We start from the raw sequence: 23,489 nt of genomic DNA, 5'->3' as shown, positions 1-23,489 counted from the left end.
TTTGTATCATGATTTGTCGTTGCATGATACATTATTACATGCCAACTAAAACTGACAAAAAATTAACTATGGAACCTTGGACATTTTTTGTAATCAATAGTCACAGCTTTATGCAGCGTAACGGCGAAGCCACCAGTGCTGCAGTTTATATTTTGAAGGGGGGGAACCTGTGCTCTAAAACATGGACCCAAATTAGGAGCAAAGTGAGAAGACCATTTTTCTTTCTATTGTCTGCATGGTAAGATGATTCCTGCCTGTTGCATTGTGCAAAGAAACACACAAAAAAAATCTGCATTTGAGAAAGTGCAAAGAACTTTTATTCAGATTTAATGGTATTCAAGAGCAGAATAATTTCTAGATTTCTTCCTGTTCTGTTCGTTCTTTGGATGATACCCATCTGCTCACAATAATTTCCTGAAAGAACAAGCCCACACACAGTTAAACATGGCTAAAATAATGTATTGGTAATTAAACCCAAATCTTGGCAAACGCCTCACCTGAACTTTGAGCCTTCTCAGGCACTCTGGTGAGGAAATGTCCTCCTCAGTCATATTCGACGGCACGACAACATAGGAAATCATCAGCTCCTGCACATGGAACATGAACATAGCCATGTGCAAACCTAACATACTACCAAATAACTGTTTAGAAACATGAGAAAGGTAAAGATAAGGGTTTACTTTCGAGACGTTAGCAGTGGTTCGGCTGAGAGCAGCTAAAGATCTCCAGGTAAATGGTCTCAGAGCAGCACCTTGCAATGACTCGTCTACTCTCTCCACCACCACGGAGTAGCTACACACCAAGAGCAGGAGTAAAATGTACAAGTAAATCCGCAAAGAACATTCAAATACAAACTTAAATACAGACAGAAAGAAACAGTGGAAAAATTAAAGAAAATTCCATCATAAAATGCGTTAAGGTGTTGGGCCACCAAGAGCTGCCAAAACAGCTTGACTGTGCCCCGGTGTAGATTCTACAATCGAGATAGAGACTCTTGAAAGGTTCTGGAGGGATGAACAGCATTCTTCCAAAAGGTGTGTGTGTGTACGGTCACCCTGCACAGGCTTATGCCTGATTGATTTCTGTTTTGTGCCAAAGTGGATTAGGAATTTGCCACAATACCAAACACTCAGTCTTCAGAGTTTTAGATGAAACTGGTTTTCATTGTAATGCTCTGGCATCGTTATGATGAGTACTGTGCAGGGAAATTAATTGCACTTCACCCCCACAGCATAATTTTAATATTCATAGATATAACAGAGGGGCTGGAGTTGGTTAAGGGGGAAAAGTAAGGCTTGTGGATGGTATTCTACTACTACAACTATTCTTAGGGGTCCAAGCACAAAGTGACCATGTTTGGCCTAAGATTAAAAAAATTAAAAAATAAACCACATATACAGTACCAACCTTGCATGATAAAATGGTGGTCCTTTCCGATACAGCACTGCGGAGAAAAAACAAAAAAAACGGTAAGGAAAATCTCAGTACTAGAGGAGCTGTAACTCTATACTGCTCCAAACATGAGACTCGTGTGTCAGAAACATAGCCGTTACGGTGCCATGATTTCAGTCTCGTGCTCCAAATTCAGTGCCAAGTGTCACTTTCCTGGCCTTGACATCAACACAGCGGACGAAAAGGTAAGGAGATCAAGGAAAGCAATGCTTAGTCCAGCTGAATAATTCACCCGTCAACTAGTTCCACTTACACCGGCTGGATATTCTTACTCTTTGTGAACAGATAAACTGGGACACATTGGAAATGAGGAATAGCTCTTCCCGTGATAAGACGAGTGTACGTTGAGCCGGGAATATGTTTATGTGAAGCTTCTGTATGTGGTGTGGTTGAGCTTCCTTACTTAAATCAGTGCCGTATTTAATGCCTGACTTGGGGACCCATCCTTTACTGCGGAAGTAGTGATAGGCTGCGTAAGTTATCTCGAAGTTGGGCTGCAACGAACGAAACAGTCTCCAAAGCTGAAGGATTGACAAGGCTTCCTGAAAAAGAAGCAAACAAACAAAACAAAAAAAACCAGCAAAAAACTAAAAAGATGTGTTTTGTGCCTTGTAGCCAACATGAGAGTTGACTAATACAGCAAAACATGTATTTTTGGCATTAAACATAATATGGTCAGTTCTTAGTTTCTTTCCGTAGGTAAAGATGTCTGGTACATTTCCTGTAGGTGTAGATGATAGATGTCTGGTACGTTAATGGAACAAAGTGATATTACTGATACATTACGGCTTTCAGTATCTGAATACTTTTCATCTTCAGTAACGGTATGCTTGGAGGTGGAATATTCTCTGAATGAGATGCCATTCCATCACAGCGCGCGCGCGCGCACACACCTGAACTCACGATTTTTTGGCCATGCGATTTTTGGCATTTCCCCAAATCGCTGCGGTTTTTTTTTGTTCGTGGAGAAAGACGCACGTTGGCCATAAGTTTGTCTTGCAACCTGAAAAAAACGTAAGTGCCCGTAGAGTTTGTTTGACATGACAAAGAACCTCTGCGGCCGGTCTGCGGCCAGTCTACGGCTCGAAAATCAGCACGTCACACGCACGCCCTCCGTGCGTTTCTTGCACGTAGACCGGCTGTAGGAGCACGTACGGCCGGTTGTGACCGAGGCTTATATTGTGAAATTTTACAGGCACTGAAGTATGTCCTCAAAGAGCACAAAGTCTCCAGTCTTTACAATTTCAAATTATACTTTAAAATCACAAATGTAAAAATGCTGCCAGTACACTTTAACTAGGAGTTAAGTTTAGCAGTATCAGTAGTCATTTCGTCCTTTTATTGATCCTTTGATCACCGTTCTTGATAATTGACAGCAGGGGGAAAAAAAAAAAACGCGTCTGGAAAAATCCCAAGGGAGTCTGGAGCCAGATTTGTGACGTTATCTGCGGAAGCGCCAGCAGGCTGCGCGAGCTTGCACAGTTTCAGTGCACAGCCTGTGTAGACCAAGCGCTCCCATTTCTCTCTCATTGTCCAGTCTTTTGGGAAATGAGGAGTACTAATCACATCAAGACTGGTGTTGCTACACCCTCCTACGATACATCTGTTAACCATTTTAATAAATTATGTGACAACGTTGAAGAAATTTGCAGAAAACCACCAGATCGTTTTCTCATAAACAAACCAGTGCTGACGTAGGATTCAGAGGGAGGCGTCCTGCACGCGACATCACGAAAATCAATGTTTCCCGGGAAATCCAAATGGCAAGTTTTTTCAGACGCGGACGAATTTGCCTCAAATGGCTTGATTTCAACTGAATTTTTCTGGTATTGCGCAAGGTAAAAAAAAATTGCACAAAATGCAAAAATGTGACAGATATTTGACCAAAGTTTAATATAAAATAGGAGAATTACATTGATCTTGCTCCTGAATTTACCCATGATATGCACTTTATGCTAATGAGAGGGAAAAAAAGGCGTAAATTGTGAACTTGCTATGTACTTGATTGCCTATTTGTTTGTCTCTGGTGGGAAAAGGAACGCACGGCTCAGTGTGTCATGTAAGCAGGTGAACGATGGATGCAACTGTAGAAAAAGTGTGTTTATTTACAAATGGGCAGACAAACAGTTCAAAATCATAAGACAAAGGCAGGGTCATGAAACGAGCAATGGTCAAGCGAGGAACAAACAGAATGGTGGAGGCAAAGACAAAAGGGCAGAGTTAAGACAAAACCAGAAAGACAATACACAGACACAAGGCTTGGTAACGTGAGACATTAGGTACAGCGCATATAGATGACTTGCAACCATGTGATCAAAATGTGCTAGGTCATGAGTGCCTGCATGATGATGGATACATAAAGCAACTAGGATGGCAGCTGCTGAAAGCGTGTCTGTAAACATTGCTGAATTCTCACAGTATTACCATGATTTGAATGGTGAAGCGAAGATCTGATACAAAGAGAAGATAGATGTGTGTGGTTTTGACCCATATTATTTTAAAAAGTGAGACTTTTCTGAAGATAAGACGGTTCTATCGACCATCGAGTACCCAGATATCACGTTCTATCCGTTTTGGCTGCCGAAAAATCAAGTCCGACAAAATGCAGCCCATGTTCTGAGTGGGTGCCCAGTCTGGATTGTTTCTATCGTTTTATTTTGCTGGCGCTCCTAGAAGCAAAACGGTAATACACGTGTTAAAATTTTAACAATGACCGAGTGAACCACGACAAGAGAACGCTCATTTTATAGCAAAATTCTAGCAACATGAAATACAATTCTATGATATTATTGAGACAGCTTTTGAATCTCACCTGAGATAAAATGATTACTGCAAAACACGAGCTGTTTTGGTTTTAGCCTCTGTTAGATCAGCCCTGCCGATGTTGTTCAGCCGTGCTCGTCTCCTCTCTGTACTGAGCCTCAGAGAGTTTCCTCGCCCTCTTTCCGAATTACGGACGGAATTCTAAAAAATCGGAACGTGCCACGGTCACGAGTACTGTTGTGACTGCAACCATTTCCAGCACAAAGATATGGCATAGCTAAAAGAACGCTTAAAGGAGAACTGAAGGCAAATTTATTCTCAAAATTCTATTTCTCTCATTTTATTAAATATAGGAATGCATTTTTGATCGCCATTTTTTCACTGCTATAGTAAGTTAGGAGTGTTTGAAACCTGCTATGTAATATATCAGTCCATATGTCAAAGCAATGGCCGTAAACAAGATTCGTTGAGACCTGTGCGAGACATTGTAGGACGGAAGTAAAACGTACAGCACAAATCAAAGTGACCAACATCTGCCAACTTTGTCAAAAGACACGCGCCCTCTTTCAAATGCTGATGTAATCAAACCGGAAGTTTGTTTGTTTTGATAGCAATCAGGAAAGTTTGAAAAAAAGTAGGCAGTAATTGTCATTTAAACTCGTTTTTGTGCAATATTTAATTTGGAAAAACAGTTTTCAAAACGGCGGCACTGACACGTCACGTTTTGAAGTCTCGCACAAGTCTCATGAAGATTGCGTGGATAAGCGACGCCTGCCATGGACCAAACTAACTAAATTCAACATGGCTAAAAACCAAATAGGCTGATAAGTATAATATTTAATTGCAATTAGTTGCCAATACGAGTCACGATATAAGGTTACTAAAACCAAAAACGTAATTGAATAACACATTAAGAAATAAAGCAAGTTGAAAAATGACTTCAGTTCTCCTTTAAAGCAGTGAAAAAACAGACTTGCGCACACGTGACTATGTTTTGTATGGAATGTCGCTTGACCGCACATTTGTATGTCCACCAACATGGCCGACATCTGGGTTTCTATTTCGCGCTGACGTGACTTGCAAGTCAAGGATACTACGCCAAGCCTGTGTGTTTAGAGAGTCCTTATAAACGCACGCTGTGATTGCGCTCTAATCTGGAACAGGAGCATAGTACTGCAATTAGTCCTAATGGTGCTGCGTTTGTTGTAATCTGCAGCATGCTCCAAGCGCCGTGGACCTGATTTTTTTTTTTTGAAGATCCTGACTCATCGTCACTAAAGGTGAGGGACACAAACTTTGTTTGTGATGTGAAAGTTCGTAGTAAAAACTAGTACTAATGCTAATGTTTTGGTCTGCAGCAATATGGAACTGGAGGCGGCTTACATTTTTAAAATTAATAGTTAAATATTAATACTGAATTAAAGGTGATTTGAATACAATCTTTACAGGCAATTGAACGCCCGTAGATATATTAGTTTTTCCAAGCAGAACTTAGGAGTGTAAGCTATATTTACGAGAGACTTACTGACTAGAAAATGATAAATTTTCTCATCCCAAGATAACTCGAGTTGTCTTAATGGTATTAGACAAAACTTGCACGTACTGTACCCTAGAATGAAGGAAAACTTACCCCATCACGGAAAACTGACAAGCATCCAAGGGCATAAACTAGGAAGAAAGCCTGCAATGCAAAGATATAGAACATAAGTGATGAATTAGTGAGGAGCAAAGCCAAAAAAACACTTAAAACTTTCGTTCTTTCAGCACTGGGATATGTGGGTGGAAATGGGTTCACCTTAAGATCATGCTGCCTTAAGTTTTACTTGATGGCCTTTGCTATCAATTAACAATGAAAGGTAAAAAAGCGCAGGGATTGTAAATAGCGACTCATAAAACTGCATATTCACCTCGACCCCCTCTGACTCTTTAACGATACTCTTGGGTAAACACGGCTTGATAGAACTGGGTTTATCCGTCTTCATCGGCTGAAATATTAACGCCGGCCATGTTTACTCTTCAGGGAGGCTTGTGTTAATATTAGCCTGCGAAGAGGACAGGCATGGAAGAGCTACATTCGAACACTTTCACAGCTTCTTTAACTGTTTCTACTGGCTCAGAGAGCTGAATTCCCTTGATCAAATCCAGCTGTGAAAATATGGCTTAACTGAAGTTTAAAACGTCTCCACCTTGATAAGAAAACAAATCCGTGTATTAATAGCAGAGTGCTGGAACAGCATGGCGCAGTTTGAAGTAATGAACTGCAGCTGTGAATAATTTGTAAAGCTAAAACCACAGCAAAATACAAATATTTTAGTTCTAATCAAAGAAATTCAGGACCTAAATAAATAAATAAATAAAATGTCAGTGCCATATAGAATTCCTTAATGAGAACTAGTGACATTTTTTGGAACTGTGTTTTTGCTGTCTCATGACTTCTTGGTCAAAGTTAAAAAAACAAACAACTATACATTACAACTGCATTATTCTATCCACATTCACTAGATTTGAGAAATCACGCACTCTGATTGGCAACTCTACTACTAGGATATCAGCTCATATACCGTGAGTAGAGAAAAACAAAATGGCAGAGTGTTTTGTCATCAAGTATTTAAAAGAAACAGAAATAGCTAAAAGAATATAGCCCCCCCCCCCAAATATCCCCTGTTCCACACTCCAGCCCAGTTGGTGGCAGTAATGCACCTTTAAATTGTATTGTAAACTGCCAAAAACCCCTAAAGAACAACAAAATGGCAGAGCGTGCTGCTGAACCAACCGAGGACGAAATAAAACAAAAAAACAAAAAAAAAAAACCCTATTCCAAAACAAACCCCCAAAAAGGCAACAAAATATGGAATGAAAGTATTTGATGGCAAGAACGCATCTTTTTTAAAAAAATATTTTATTTTAAAATAATTATTATAGCATTTTTCAAAAATTGCTATGGTCATTTCGCCGGTTAGTTTTCTAAGCAGAAAGGATTCTGGATGTTTTGTATAAACTTTTATTTATCGAATTTGCAAAAAATAAAAATGCACCGTTTCTCAAAATCTAGTGAATGTGGATATAACAAAACAGTTATTCCACTCAATCACGTCGTACATGGCTTATAGCCAACTCGGTGCTCCGCGCCTCATCGGCTATCAGCTCATGTACAACTCGATTTCATGGAAAACTTAAATACACCAATTTGTTCGTCTGTTACAACAGGCATGCTAGTTCAATATTTACGTGAAGCGTTGAAGACCATTAACATATTAATGAAAATCTTTTAGCTAGCAGAAATTAGCAGTTAAACCTTACTGCATAATACAGTGGTGCTTGAAAGTTTGTGAACTCTTACAATTTTTCCATATTTCTGCATAAATAAATATGACCTAAAACATCAGATTTTCACACAAGTCCTAAAAGTTGATAGAGAACTCAGTTAAACAAAGACAAAATTATTATACTTGGTCATTTACTTAAAGAAAATTATCCCCAACTGAGTGGCAAAAGTACGTGAAATTTTCCTTTCAGCATCTGGTGTGACCCTATTGTGCAGCAATAATTGCTACAGAACATTTCTGGGAACTGTTGATCAAATCCTGCACATCAGCTTGGAGAAATTTTTGCCCATTCCTCCATACAGAACACCTTCACTCTGGGATGTTGGGGAGTTTCCTCCCATTAACTGCTCACACAACATTTCTATTGGATTAAGGTCAGGACTTTGACTTGGCCATTCCAAAACATTAACTTTAATCTTCTTTAACCATTCTTTGGTAGAACAACTTGTGGGCTTAGGGTCATTGTCCTGCTTCATGACCCACCTTCTCTTGAGATTCAGTTCATGGACAGATGCCCTGACATTTTCCTTTAGAATTCGCTGGTATAATTCAGAATTCATTGTTCCATCAGGGACGACAAGCCATTCTTGCCCAGGTGCATCAAAACAGGCCCAAACCATGATACTACCACCACCATGTTTCATAGATGGGATAAGCTTCTTATGCTGGAATCCATTGTTTTCCTTTTTCCAAACATAACGCTTCTCATTTAAACCAAAAAGTTCTATTTTGGTTTCATTTGTCTCCTGGCTTGTCCAAGTGATCTTCAGCAAACTGTAGTTAGACAGCAGTGTTCTTTTTGGAGAACAGTAGTTTTTTCCCTTGCAACCCTGCCATACACACCATTGTTGTTCAGTTTTCTCCAGGATTGTAGACTCATGAACATCGGCTAATGTGAAAGAGGCCTTTAGTTGCTTAGACATTACCCTGGGTTCCTCTGTGACCTCGCAGACTTGCTCTTGGAGTGATCTTTGTTGGTTGACCGTTCATGGCGAGGGTAACCGTGATCTTGAATTTCCTCTATCTGTCTGAGGACTGGTGTCCATAGTCAATGACAAGCATCAACAACTCTTTTCTGAGGTTCTCAGGAATCTCCTTTGTTCATGTCATGATCCACTTCCACATACATGAGTTGTGAAGATCAGACTTTGATAGATCCCTGTTCTTTAAATAAAACAGGGTGCCCACTCACACCTGATTGTCATCCCGTTGATTGAAAACACCTGACTCTAATTTCACCTTCAAATTAACTGCTAATCCTAGAGGTTCACAAACTTTTGCCACTCACTGATCTGTAATGTTGGATCATTTTCTTCAATAGATAAATGTTTATTTTGGCTTTCTTTATCTACTTTTAGGACTTCTGTGAAAATCTGATGTTTTAGGTCATTAATGCAGAAATATGGAAAAATGTAAAAGGTTCACAAACTTTCAAGCACCACTGTATAATAAAGATGTACTTTTAGACACTTGTATATACGTTTCAGACCTGACAAAATGATTAATGGTTAAACGTGGGCAGCACCGTGGTGTAGTGGTTAGCACTGTTGCCTCACAGCAAGAAGGTCCTGGGTTCGAGCCCAATGGCCGATGAGGGCCTTTCGGCGTGGAGTTTGCATGTTCTCCCTGTGTCTGCATGGGTTTCCTCTGGGTGCTCCGGTTTCCCCACAGTCTAAAGACATGCAGGTTAGGTTAACTGGTGGCTCTAAATTGACTGTACATGTGAACGAGAGCGTGAATGGTTGGTTGTCTCTATGTGTCAACCCTGCAATGACCTGGTGACTTGTCCAGGGTGTACCCCGCCTCCCGCCCATAGTCAGCTGGGATAGGCTCCAGCTTGCCTGCAACCCTGTACAGGATAAGCAGCTACAGATAATGGATGGATTAAACAGGGTTTGTATGGTTTTTCTAACTTGAAATTCAAGCATTTGTCCAGTTCCAAAATTTTCGTGTAAACACTACAGTTTAAATAAATTGCAAGAGATACATAACGGTCCTGAACAAATTAAAAACAATGGTGGCTAGGGCAGCCCTTAGATGGCTAGGGCATGTCGAAAGAATGGAAGATGGAAGGATTCCAAAAATAGCATTTAAATACAAACCAAAGGGCAAGCGCCCTCTAGGCAGACCTAGGAAAAGGTGGAAGGACAACATACAAGAAATATTAAAGTACAGACTGGGCAGACTAGATAGACTTGAGGAGGAGGGGGTCTTCCAAGACAGAGAGGAATGGAGAAGGCGATGCTCTCAACTGACAGGCCCTAAGGCCTATCTGGGGAAGATGTAAGATGTAAGTAAGGTGGCTAGTTAATCAAGTTGCTGTGAGAGTTTGCAATTTACAGTATTTCCATCCATCCATTATCCATAACCGCTTATCCTGTACAGGGTCGCAGGCAAGCTGGAGCCTATCCCAGCTGACTATGGGTGAGAGGCGGGGTACACCTTGGACAAGTCACCAGGTCATCACAGGGCTGACACACAGAGACAAACAACCATTCACACTCACGGTCAATTTAGAGCCACCAATTTGCCTAACCTGTAGGTCTTTGGACTGTGGGGGAAACCGGAGCACCCGGAGGAAACCCATGCAGACACAGGGAGAACATGCAAACTCCACACATACCCCCTTTCCACCAAATCAGTTCCAGGGCTGGTTCGGGGCCAGTGCTGGTGCTGGTTCACAACTCGTTCAACTTGCGAGCCAGCTGAGAACCAGTTTGCTTTTCCATAGCTCGCGGTGCTAAGCGGAGCCACGTCATTACGTCGCTGTATACATCAGTTACGGCGCTACGTTTACATAAACCTTGGCGCGAATATCAAAGCAAAAACAACACGGAAGAAGCAGCAGCGGCAACAACAACAACAATAATGGATGACTTCGCGTTTGTACAGCTGCTGCTTCTCGTCGCTTAAAAATGGCGATCTTTCACGGTCTTGTTATTGTTGTTGGTCTTAACAACTCCGCCCCCCCGCTGACGTAAGCGGTTCTTTCCTCTGGCCCAGCAGAGAGTTGGTGCTAGCCTGGAACCGTTTTTTCTGGCCCCAGAGCCAGTTCTTTGTCAGTGGAAACAGAAAACCCGGTTCCAAACTAAGCACTGGCCCCGAACCAGCCCTGGAACTGCTTTGGTGGAAAAGGGGCAACAGAAAGGCCCCCCCGATTAGCCACAAACCCAATACCTTCTTGCTGTGAGCCAACAGTGCTAACCACTACACCACTGTGCTGCCCCAATTTACAATATTTCAAAGCTTAATTGTCTTTGCAGTATATTTGTGGGGAGGGGGGAAAAGAAAAAAAAGATATGGCTTTCCCTGTGTTTGGCCTGGCTAACGGTGTCGCTGAGCACACAATGTAATACTGGTGAGCAGGTGTTCACCACAGGTGTAATACTGATTTAAGACACCCGTCACCTGCCAATACGCTTTCGAAGATTAAGGAGTAGAACTGCTAAAGTACTACTAAGGAGGACAACCATGATGAACTCCACTGACAGAACTTATTTGGCAGTGCAGACTCCGTGAGCAGACATACAAAATATTATCCACACAGGGATATACCTAGCTGTGGAATTATGAATCTATGGCTTGAATTTGTTTCTACCAATTGTCAAGTATTAAAATTAGGACAGAAAAAAAAAAATCACCACAGACTCATAATTTACTTACAGTTAAGCACTTAGGAACAATTAATAAACAAAAAAAAAATTAAAACTGGGGAACCCATGGCCTAAAGGTTAGAGAAGCAGCTTTGGGACCCAAAGGTCACCAGTTTGATTCCCTGGACCAGCAGGAATGGCTGAAGTGCCCTTGAGCAAGGCACCTAACCTCCAACTGCTCTCCAGGCTGCCCATTGCTGTTGGTATGTCAGGGTCCTGCTGTACGTCTGGATAAGAGCATCTGCTAAATGCCTGTAATGTAACAAACGAAAACTCCTGCCTGAACAAGCATGGGATCTTCAATGGCATCCAAAATTAACTTGTAATGAAATTCTGAATTAACTTTAACAAGATGCTTAAATCTTCTACATGATAATCTTCGAGATGCTGGTCTATTTTCACTTTGACTTAGCCCTTGCTTGATGTGTCTTCCTGAACAGAGTGATGCAGCAGCGCTTTACTCCTTTGGTCTGTGCAGCTCTCTCACCTCTTCACCTGAACACTCCATATAAACAGATCAGCTTCCAAAGCTTCCACTTGCATGCCAATACCATCGTGCTCATCATATTGTAGATCGCTACCTAGCAGAGCCCCTGCCATAACTCAGCACAAGCGCGTCATTTAGCTGCATTGTGTTCTTGCTCCAATGCTTGCTGTCTTTATTACTACACTGGATTTCTCATTAAAAGTGACATATGAGGATGATCACTGGAAAATGATGAGTGAGAAAAGAACCTCTTGCTCTTTTGTTTTCAGAGCAAACAGTGAAGCCTGACTTATTCCTGATGGTTGAAGTTGTGTCCATGTTTTCTCCTATTAAACACCATTGTAACTGTGCTAGCAAAGCTTTCTGATAACATCAGCACAACAGACGACCGCTAACTTCTCATGAGAATAGCAAAAATACCACATGAGCCAACAAATTAGCATGAAAATTGCTAAAAACATCATAATATTTTCCAAGATAAACATTTAGGGTGGGGGCGTCCTCCTTTCCTTTTTAGCATCTGACCAGATTAAGCAGAACTTTTACATCCCCCCCAAAAAACAAACAATTTATTGTTCATAATAAAATGCATTCCTTGCTACATGCATTTGACATTGACTGGAGAGTTTACATCCATAAAATCTGTTCTTACACCTTCCACCTGTGAAATCTCAGACAAATCTTGGGCATCTCATGGCAGGGCTCTACACTAACTTTTTTTTTTCAGGAGTACACGTGCTCCCAAGTTAAAAATTTTAGGAGCACAGGGAAAAAATGGGGGCACAAGCACAAGTAGGTTTTCATTTTAAAGGTTTATTGCAGCGCAAACCTTAGACACACCAACACATAAAACGCAAAATTCAATTGAGAATGAATGAACGAATGAATGAACAAACAAATGAATAACGAACAACTGAATGAATGAACAAACAGTAGCTAAACAGAGAGCAGAGCTCAGCAGAGCTATCATCATCATCAAGGACAGCTCCCACCCTGGCTCTGAGTTCTTTGACTTGCTGCCCTCAGGCAGGCATTACAGGTGCATCAAAGCAAGGACCAACAGACTCAAAAACAGTTTTTTCCCCCACAGGCCATAACCACCTTGAACAATTAGCCTTTTTCACATTACGTCACTTGCAGGGGAACTCATCCGTTTTCAGCCTTTTGAATGGAAGAAGAGGTATACGGCGGCAACATATGTTAACAAAACTGTGTCATTCACAGATAAGATTGATAATATTGCGCATTGTTGTTTATCATTACGTATTGTTAGCGACCATTCCAGTCACCTATCTGCCTTGTTTTGGAAAGGAAGTTTACTGACTTTCTATGGTTGCTACTTGTTAGCCAGCAGATTAGCATGCCACCTCTTCTTCCATTCAAAAGGCTGAAAACAGATGTGAGGTTCTTCTGCAAGTGACGTAATGTGAAAAAGGCTAATTACATGCACTGACTGACGCCACTTCTGGCAGGTGCAACAATGCACCAACAAGGACCTAAAAGGACAATATTCTCACACTTGCCTGATACAGTGCAATACTTATTACAGTGCAACCTCACAGAGCAACTTTTTAGTTTTTATAGCTTTTGTATATTTTATATTTACATTTCTACACTTTTACATCCATACCCAATACAATGCAATACCAAATACAGTGCAATATCCTGAGTTTTGTAGCTGAACTGAGTTTCTATAACTAATGTGCAATTAACATCTGCAACTCAACACGCCCAGTTGTATATATATTCTTTGTTTTTCTGCTGTGTTGTGACATGCACCATTTGTATATACTGTATATAATTTGTTTTTCTGCTGTGTTGTATGTTCCCATCTAAATGTTTGCACTGGGGTATGTGTTTTCCATCTCATTATATAATTTTCCCGCACCTTCTCCCATCGTTCTAGCTTTCTTCACTACACTTTCTTCCTCGTCCGTTCTTTTATTCTTGTTTCCACCATCATTGCTTTTAAAAAACGCCGTTATTCTCTGCATAGCAAATATATCTCAGCTCGGTCCGAACCAGCTCTCAGTTATCTCTCAGTTGAATGATCTGATGAATCCCTAAAAAGCACTTTTCCCACCTAATGCCACACCCACAACATACAACCGTGGGAAAGAGGGGCAATCACAGAAAGATGAGTAGAAAACGGGAAATGTTACGGGGGATATTTATTGTGATAGTAGGCTATTGTAGCGTCAGCACAAAAGCACCAGACTCAACTTTAACTGAAAGTGTTATTCAGTAGCCTAAACTTATTCAAGCTACAGACCGAGAAGAATAAAAATGCTGAAATCTCATGTCCCGGTAAAACGCACTAGCATGGCAGAACGGCAAAAAAAATTTAACTTTTTCACTCCCCCCCCCCCCCGGCTACCGTGGGAAACACCGCAGTGCAAGACAGAGGCAATGCACACAACTACAGACAGGGAGCAAGGCGCAGGCAGAACACACACACACACATGCACGTACACAACACTGAACACACACACACACACACACACACACACACAACAATACAGGCCGTTACTCGTTACACTGCCATGAGGCTACAAGCCTGTGTCTCTCTGAGAGGGAGCAGCCCCTCCCTCCTGTGTATGTGTGTGAGAGTGAGCAGCCCCTCCCCCACCCGTGCGCTGAGCGCAGAGACACAGAATGTCGCACAGAAAGTGAAGGATTTTCTCAGAGTGCTCCCTCCAAACAACGGGGATTTACACTAAAATGGAAGGAGATATTCACAAAATTCTTTCACATTGAGCGTCACAAGGCTCTGATGAACACATTGATGTAATTTTCTTGTCTCTAGTGTAAAAAATATTAGGTAGGCTATCCAGCGCTGGATTTACATACATTGCAGTTTAACGTTTGATACATTTTAGAAATGTTAACATGTCTGTGAAGATTCTCAATCATCCAGGTCATAGTAAACTGTGGGTGGTAGAAATGGGCAACTGGACTTGCTTGAAGATTCTTGAAAACGTTTCACCTCTCGTCCAAAAGGCTTCCTCAGTTCTGTCTGACTAATAGGGAGTTATTAGTCAGACAGAACTGAGGAAGCAGAACTCCCTATTAGTCAGACAGAACTGAGGAAGCCTTTTGGACGAGAGGTGAAACGTTTTCAAGAATCTTCAAGCAAGTCCAGTTGCCCATTTCTACCACCCACAGTTTAGAATGTTAAACTCGTCGCGTCTGTGCTCAGTGCTTTCCTAAACTGTCAGCCGCAAGAAGCCCTCGCACGAATGTGCGTTTTTTTTTTTGTCGTTCGCAAGCCGAAAAATTAGCTCACAAATGCGAGTGAAATGTGCGCACTGTAGAGCCCTGTCTCATGGCAAGACCACATCCCAAATAAGACAGTTCTTGACCAGGCAGGCATCCCCAGTATGTTTGCCCTGTTACGGGTGCCTGGGTTGGCTTGGCCACATCACATCACATGTATCCTATGGACCTTCTGTATGGGGAACCTGCATTTGGCTCACGACCTGCCGGTAGGCCTGTTCTATGCTACAAAAATGTCTGCAAGCATGACAAGATGACTTGTGACATTGATCTTGCAAACTGGGAGTCTGCTGTGGTAGACCAAGGGAGCTGTAGATCCACTGTGAGGGCGGGTATCCTGAGAAGAGATCACAGCAGTAGGAAGCGAGAAGAGAGCGCAGACTGCAGGAGGTAGCCACAACCCCTGTAGATCCAGCTGCAGTTTTCACCTGAAGCAAGTGCAAGAGTCTGCCGATCCAGGATCGGATTGTATGGTCACAGCAGGAGCTGCACCTCATGAAGAGACTGAACCATAACACCACTTCCCATTGTCTCTCGAGACAGATGGGTGCCACCACCGCCACAATACATACCTTTTCCCTTTATCTCCATCAGTGGAGGACTTTCACATAATGTCATCACAACTGCAGATTTGTTTATCTGGCCAAGCTTTGTGTTTGACAACAACTGGCACAAGTGTACATGAGTGATTGTAAGCCTAATTCAGTACATCTACAGATAAACTTGTAGAATTTACATCTAAAAGAACAATGCCAGAGACCTGTAGTGCTTTTGGATGTAATAACAGATGTGGAGATAAGCCTGGTTTAACTTTTCATTGCTTCCCGGTGAAGCCAGAAAGATGAGAAAAATGGCGAGCTGCAGGTAAACGGGAAGACCGGATGCCAACAAAGTATTCCCTCATGTGTGAAGACCATTTTATAAATCAGGTTAGTGTGAAAGCTAAGTGCAACTTTAAAATGTATATCTGGATGTGGGCTTTGAATGTGATGCATTTTATTAGACCTAACTTGACTAGCAGCATGTTTGTTATGTACTGATAATGTAGATTTGGCTAAACACCATAAAACATGCTAGATCTAGGCCCTGGCTTATTTATTATAAGTCCATGACCTTACCTTTGTCATAATAAGTTATTTTTTCTTTATCAGAAAGTTCCCATAACATTCTGGCATGAAACCTGCCTCAAAATATCAGTAGGCATCTGTACTTTTGCAAGCCTTTAGCATCTCCAGTGTATTTAGAAGTCCCAAATACTAAATAGTTCAGGATGTTGTGTCCCAAATCAGGTAGCTGGTTTGGCAAACATTTTTCAAGTGGAGTAATTACATTTGCGGGCAAATTAACAAGCAGCCGCCTTTATTTTTGTCACACGTACACTCAAAACACAGTGAAATTCATCCACTTCATTTAATCCATCTGAAGCAGGAAACACATACACGCACAGATACACAGAGAGAGAGAGAGAGAGCACAGTGTGCAGAATAAATAAATAAAATTTGTGGGTAAATTATATGGATCTATGATGCCTGCATGTTTCAGCTTTTGGATGTAACGCGATCTGCTGTATAAAATTTTTAATTGTTTCAGAGAGAGATTGTACTGACTGCAGTCATCTCGATTTTCACTTAACTGTTGCAGCTGTTTCTCCATTTGCCTGGCAATATGGCGGATGCTGCGTGATAAACAAATATCTTTGATGTCAGATTGGAAACCAATAGCTTGTGCCTCACAGAATTCCCTTACCTCTTCATAACTGAGCTGTAGGTACTCCATCATGTTAAATGGATTGATTCTGCACACCAGCTTGCCTTTTCTACTCTGCAATGCAAAAAAAAAAAAAAAAAGGGTTACTCATCGACAATCATTGCATGCATTACAACAGTCATGTTGGCTACAGCAGAGGTTAACAGAGTTCATGAACTACAAATTGCACGCTCACTGATGAGCCACACCTCAATTTCTGTGCATTCAGGAAAAACAGGTCTTTGCTGTATAATAACGCATGAGATATTTTTATGGGGCGGCACGGTGGCGTAGTGGTTAGCGCTGTCACCTCACAGCAAGAAGGTCTGGGTTCGAGCCCCGTGGCCGGCGAGGGCCTTTCTGTGTGGAGTTTGCATGTTCTCCCCGTGTCCGCGTGGGTTTCCTCCGGGTGCTCCGGTTTCCCCCACAGTCCAAAGACATGCAGGTTAGGTTAACTGGTGACTCTAAATTGACCGTAGGTGTGAATGTGAGTGTGAATTGTTGTCTGTGTCTATGTGTCAGCCCTGTAATGACCTGGTGACTTGTCCAGGGTGTACCCCGCCTTTCGCCCGTAGTCAGCTGGAATAGGCTCCAGCTTGCCTACGACCCTGTAGAACAGGTGTAATTAGTAATATTTAAAAATATTGCTAGACCCGTAATATATGCAAAACCTGTTAATGAGCATGTACACTATCATACCTTGTAATTTATATCTTTACATAAGCCCCAGTAAATTATGATGTAACAAATACAATTATTTAACTTGTATGGGACACATACATGTAACCTGGGGGGGGAGGAGGACCTGATCTACTCGTTCTTGCTGTTTTTTTTAAGCTGCCCAATGTGAGATGAGACGTTATAGACACCACCCTAAGAAACCAGTATTCTATTACTCAGAACCTATTGATAAACCTGAACACTGAATGTCACAAGGTGTTGTGGCCTATGTTTCCAAGAACGCAACCAGACACACTTCCTTGCTTCCTCCAGTGCTCTCCTGAAGGCTGGTTTACACAGAGCACTGCAGAAATAAACACTCTTCTCTTTCAGCTGTTCCCGTTAGGGGTCACCACAGCAGATAATGTCCCTCCAGCTCCTCTTGTCCTCTGAATATTTTTCTGTCACACCAACCATCCTCATGTCCTCCTCCTTCTTCTTTACTGCCTATTATGCCTGCTGGCATGTAGGGCAGCGACAAAGGATGACCACTTCTGTCTGTCCTGGGCCAATTAAATTGGCTGTCTGGCAGCTCGCCACCTTGTCGTTGTTGGAGAGCTTGCATGCTTCTATGACCCCTAGGGCTATGCTGGCTGGAGCCTAGTCTCCTGGTAGGGTCACCCAAGCCAGACAGGTCAAAGGGTAGAGGCCAGACAAAGTGCAATCCACTGGTCCTCCAGGTTAGGGGGTTGGGCACAAGGCTAACAACCCTGTCTCATTAAAAATGGTGTTACAGAAAGCAACAAATGAAGAGACTACAAATGTGTGTGCCAGGCTCCCAGAGATATCGCAAGATGCTCATATGAATGTCCTTCTTCACCACATCCATAAAGCTCATCTTTGATCTTCGTTTTTTCCTTCTACCTGGCAACTCCATCTCCAGCATTCTTTCCCAATATACCCTGGAGCTCTCCTCTGTATGTGTCCAAACCATCTCAATCTCGCATCTCTCACTTTGTCTCCAAGCTGTCCTGCATGTGCTGTCCTACTAATATACTCATTTCTAATCCTGTCCAAGTTTGTCACTCCCAATGAAAATCTCAACACCTTCAACTCTGTTACCTGCAGTTCAGCCTCCTGTCTTTTTGTCATTTCCACTGTCTCCAAACCGTATAACATTGCTGCTCTTACTACTGTCATACACTTTCCCTTTCACTCTTGCTGGTACCTTTCTGTCGCAAGTCATTTCTGACACTCTCCTCCATCCATTCCAATCTGCTTGTGTTTTCTTCACTTCTCTTCCACACTCGCCATTACTTTGTACGGTTGACCCCAGATATTTAAACTCATCTGCTTTGATCGCCTCTATTCCTTGTAGCTGTACCATTCCACTGTCCTTCCCCTCATTCACACACATGTACTCCGTCTTGCTCCTACTGACTTTCATTCCCCTTCTCTCTAGTACATACCTCCATGTCTCCAAGTTTTCTTCCACTTGCTCCCTATTCTCACTGAAGATCACAATATCATCTGCAAACATCATTGTCCATGGGGCCTCTTGCCTGGTGTCGGTCAACCTGTCCATTACCACTGCAAGCAAGAAAGGGCTTACAAGCCTGGTACAAGCCAACTTCCACCTTAAATGCCTCCGTCATTCCCACTGCACATCTCACTGCTGTCACACGGTCCTCATACGTATCCTGCACAAATCTCACAAACTTCACCACTCCTGATTTCCTCATGCAGTACCACAACTCCTCTCTCTGCACCCTGTCATATGCCTTCTCTAAATCTGCAAACACACAATGCAGGTCATTCTGGCCTTCTCTCTACTTTTCCATCAACATTCTCAAAGCAAGTATTGCATTTGTAGTACTCTTTCCTGGCATGAAACCATACTGCTGCTCACATATCTCTACCTCTCCTCTTAGCCTAGCTTCCATGACTCTTTCCCACAACTTCATGCTGTGTCTGGTCAACTTTATGCCTCTATGGTTACTGCAGCACTGGACATCGTCCTTGCTCTTGAATATTGGTACCAGTATACTCATTCTAGGTGGCACGGTGGTGTAGTGGTTAGCACTGTTGCCTCACAGCAAAAAGGTTCTGGGTTCGAGCCCAATGGCCGACAGGGGTATTTCTGTGTGGAGTTTGCATGTTCTCCCTGTGCGGGTTTCCTTCAGGTGCTCTGGTTTCCCCCACTGTCGGTTAAGTTAACTGGCTACTCTAAATTGCCCATAGGTGTGAATGTGTGTGTGAGAATGGTTGAGAGGAGTAAACCTCTATAAATAATCCAGTAGAAGGCAACGGGAAACCACTACTGTAATTCTTCCCTAGAAACTTGGACATGCCATCAGGTAGAACACTTAAAAAACCAAAACAAAACCTACTTCTCCACTCCTCGGGCATCCTCTCACTTTCCAAGATTTTGTTAAAGAATCTAGTCAAAAAGTCAACTGCCATCTCTCCGAAGCATCTTCATGCCTCCACTGGTATATCACCTGGGCCAACTGCCTTACCACTTTTCATTCTCTTCATAGCTCTCTTTACTTCCTCCTTTCAGAAATAAACACTAAATTGCCAAATGTATGTGGACACCCAAGAATTTAACATCCTATTCCAATTCCATGGGCATCAACATCGAGTTGTTCTCCCTTTGCCCCATAACAGCCTCCACTCTTCTGGGAAGGATTTCCATTTGATTTTGAACCACTGCTATTCGGATTTGTGCTCATTCAGCCACAAGAGCACAATAGATTGGGCACTATTGTCTGGCAAGGAGGCCTGGCAAGAAGTTGGCATTCCAGTTCATCCCAAAGGTGTTCAGTGGGGTTGAGGTCAGTGCTCTGTGCAGGCCATCCAAGTACTTCAATACCAACCTTAGTAAACCACAGCTTCATGGTAAAACATGGCATTGTAATGCTCGAACATGTTTGGGTCCCTTAGTTCCAGGGAAAGCAAATCTTAAAATGCTACAGCATACAAATACATTCTAGATAACTGTGCATTTCTAGCTTTATGGTAACAGTTTGGGGAAGACCTACATATTGGTGTTATGGTCAGGTGTTCACATACTTTTGGCCATCGTGTACATCAGCCGATGGTGCCAACCGAACACTGATTGATTGATGCAGAGAGGTTTGAGTATCAGGAAACATTATGGCAAGACACTTGGGTGCTTCTCATTTCTTAAATTGCTCATCTATTCCTTTCTTTGCTTCTTAGCTTAGGATGCAAGAAAAGGAAACAAGGAGAGGAGGAATTGAGAACACTGAGAATTGAGAAACAATTGAGAAACATCCCTGCTCATTGAATCATCACTTCAAAGCAAAAAAAAAAAAAAAAAGAAATTTGAACCGTTGCTTGGGGGACAGTGCTATCTGCCCTTTTCCGAATACATGAGCTCAGAGATGCATACGATTGTCACTCTGACTGATGGCGGGGAGAGTATGCCATCCCATCCACAGGGATGAGAGTGGGTCCTGATGAAAAAAAGCAAAAAATCTGTAATAAAGGGGGGTCCGGGGGGGACATCCCCCGGAATTTTTCTTCAAAATGAGACCTTACACACCCTATTTCCTGCAATTTGAGCTGTAGTTAATTGAAACACCTGATTCCTATTTTAATACTTATTGAAATAAAAACACTATTATATAGAACAATACGTATCAAAATCCATGTGTATTGCATTAATTCAAAATAATATCTACATTTTAAGGGGACTGGTTATTACTCATTGTCAACATCACTTGTTTTTCTAAAAAAATGTCCATTAAAATTCATAGTTATTTACAGTTCCATTAACAATTCAAATTTTCATATATTCAATATATTGAATTAAATAAAAAAACATTCATCTCTTATGGAAACTGACCTTTTCCTAATGTCCACATTACTTGTATATGATTTCTTCACAATGTCTATTTAAACTTTATAGTTATATAGTTATCAAAACTGTCAGCTATAATTCAAATTATCATATCCAATGTATTGAATCAAACAAATGCATATTTTATGGGGACTGTCTTTATCTTATTGTCCACATCACTTGTAGGTTTTCTTCAAAAGGAAAATTTCTATTTACACTTTTTACAGTTAAAAGTTATTTACAGTTCCCAGTTATTTTTGAAACAAATTTTCATTTGATCATTTAGACTTCAGCTTCTTGGCCAAAGCCAAAAGCTTATCAGTCCTCTCTTTTTTCCTTTTTCTTTCATTAGCCAGCGCCTCCTGTGTTTTTACATGCTCTAACCTGGCTCTCTTCTGCTCTCTCTCACACTCCCCTCTTGCTTTCCTAAACTTGTTTTTTTATACCAGCATCAATTTCACGTACCTTCGCTTCGTCTCGCTTGTCAATGGTATTCGGCATCTTGAGAAAAACCGCCGATTAGAGGAGCGTATTTTTGATATGCAGCTCACGAACATGTGTAAGTTTTGATAAAAGAAAGCAGATGTGGGTATCTTTGTAAAAACTGTTTTGATTGGCTATTATGGTCTCGACATTGATGTTTTGACCAATAACAATGTAGATAACACGAATTTTATATCACATTCAACGAGATTAAACGAGACTAAAGAAGGCGACTTACAAATAACGTGTAAACATCGTTGGAGTTAATAAAGTTTGAACAGCATGAAGGAACATACCCCAACCCCCCGAAATTAATTAAAAAAAAAATTTCCCAACGGATTTGGCATAATATAAAAAGGTCGATTTTTACTCAAAACAAGTGGAAGTCCGCCGAAAAGCGGAAAACTCTCATCCCTGCATCCATACTGCCATACATGCCTCCGCCACAATCATCCATGGCCAGGGGAGTAAAATTGGCCATGCTCTCTGGATGAAAGTGTAGAAGAACTGGTACATCGTAAACCGTAGGTGCTAAAGAAGGCAACTGGACTTGCTTGAAATTCTTGAAGACCTTTCATCTCTCATCCGAAAGGCTTCTTCAGTTCTGTCTGACTAGTGGGGAGTTTCAGATATTTATCCTCGAGTGGACCAAAAGCAACCCTAAGGAGAGTTGTTGAGGTCACATGGGTCGTTGACCCCCTCAGTCATTCTGTAGGTGTCAGGGTCCCAGGAGGCCGGGTGTGAACAGTGTTAGCAGCCTAGAGAGTTGTTAGGGAGATCTGTGGGTCGTTGACTCTCTCCGCTGTCATGTGAGTCATTGAAGTCATCTGAGGCTACATCCACACGACAACGGCAACGAGATTTAAAAAAAAGAAATAAATATCGCGTCCACATGGGCAACGGATCAGTAAAATATCAGGTACATATGGCAACGCAACGCTTGCTGAAAACGATGCAATACACATGCCACACCTCTAGGTGCGCTGTAAGACGGTCCCATCAGAGACACCAGAATAATAGAAGTAGTAAGGACGCATGCGCATAAACTATTATGCGCGAGACTTCATATTAGCCACAAAGTCAGGAAAATCTGTTCGTAAAATTACGTTATAATGACCAAATACAATGAAAAGTATTTTTCCAGTCTCACCTGTGAAAGGTAATCCCATGTGATCTCGTTTGGACGGCAAACCTGTTGGTACAGTTAAACGCAGCACATGAATGAGGCATCTTTATTCTCCGCTTTGCCCCATCCAATATGGCGGTGAGGATGATGTATGATTCTATGCGGAAGGCGGCGTCTTTAATGGTCCGGAATAAATTGAATGCTACACGTTGATGGATTAATTTGTTGTTCTACTCCCTTTTTGAGGAATGTATTGTAGGACTTAAACCAACATCTGAAGAGGTGAGATCGCTCCTTTTTTTCCCTATTTTTGCTGGCGGGATTGACTCTGCCCTAAGGACTCTTTTCTCTCTCTCTCTCTCTCTTTGCACAATTACACAATAAATATTCACAGTGAAAATATTTTGTAAGCGCGTTTCATGAATCAAGTTATAGGATTTGTTGACAACTCGCATCGAGTTCGTTACACTTCTACCCGGTGTGAAGCACATGTGGTTGTGACGTCATCGTAAACAAATCCGTTCTACTCATCCAGACGACTTTGCAACGGCGCCGTTGCCAGATCTTTCCACTCTGGAACCCGTTCTCAAAAGATTTCGTTTTGGGGCACCCAAAACGCCAGTGCCGTGTGGACGCCAGGCCGAAACGA

General features: G+C 41.9%; 1 protein-coding gene across 1 annotated transcript in view; it reads right to left on the bottom strand.

Moving 5' to 3' along the window:
• Positions 1–294: 294 nt before the first annotated feature.
• Positions 295–23,489, bottom strand: part of tsen2 (TSEN2 tRNA splicing endonuclease subunit) — a 39,280-nt gene continuing 16,085 nt past the window's right edge. The window contains exons 5-11 of the mRNA XM_060910792.1: positions 16,704–16,778; positions 5,846–5,896; positions 1,856–1,994; positions 1,408–1,444; positions 681–792; positions 498–587; positions 295–414 (exon numbers count right to left, since the gene is read on the bottom strand). Coding sequence (XP_060766775.1) covers positions 355–414; positions 498–587; positions 681–792; positions 1,408–1,444; positions 1,856–1,994; positions 5,846–5,896; positions 16,704–16,778 — 564 coding nt within the window. The 3' untranslated portion in view covers positions 295–354. The remainder of the gene's footprint in view (positions 415–497; positions 588–680; positions 793–1,407; positions 1,445–1,855; positions 1,995–5,845; positions 5,897–16,703; positions 16,779–23,489) is intronic.

Source organism: Neoarius graeffei, chromosome 26, assembly GCF_027579695.1.
Source record: "Neoarius graeffei isolate fNeoGra1 chromosome 26, fNeoGra1.pri, whole genome shotgun sequence".
NCBI classification, from domain to species: domain Eukaryota; kingdom Metazoa; phylum Chordata; class Actinopteri; order Siluriformes; family Ariidae; genus Neoarius; species Neoarius graeffei.
The sequence above is the reverse complement of the archived record's forward strand: the minus strand, read 5'-3'. Positions and strand labels throughout refer to the sequence as shown.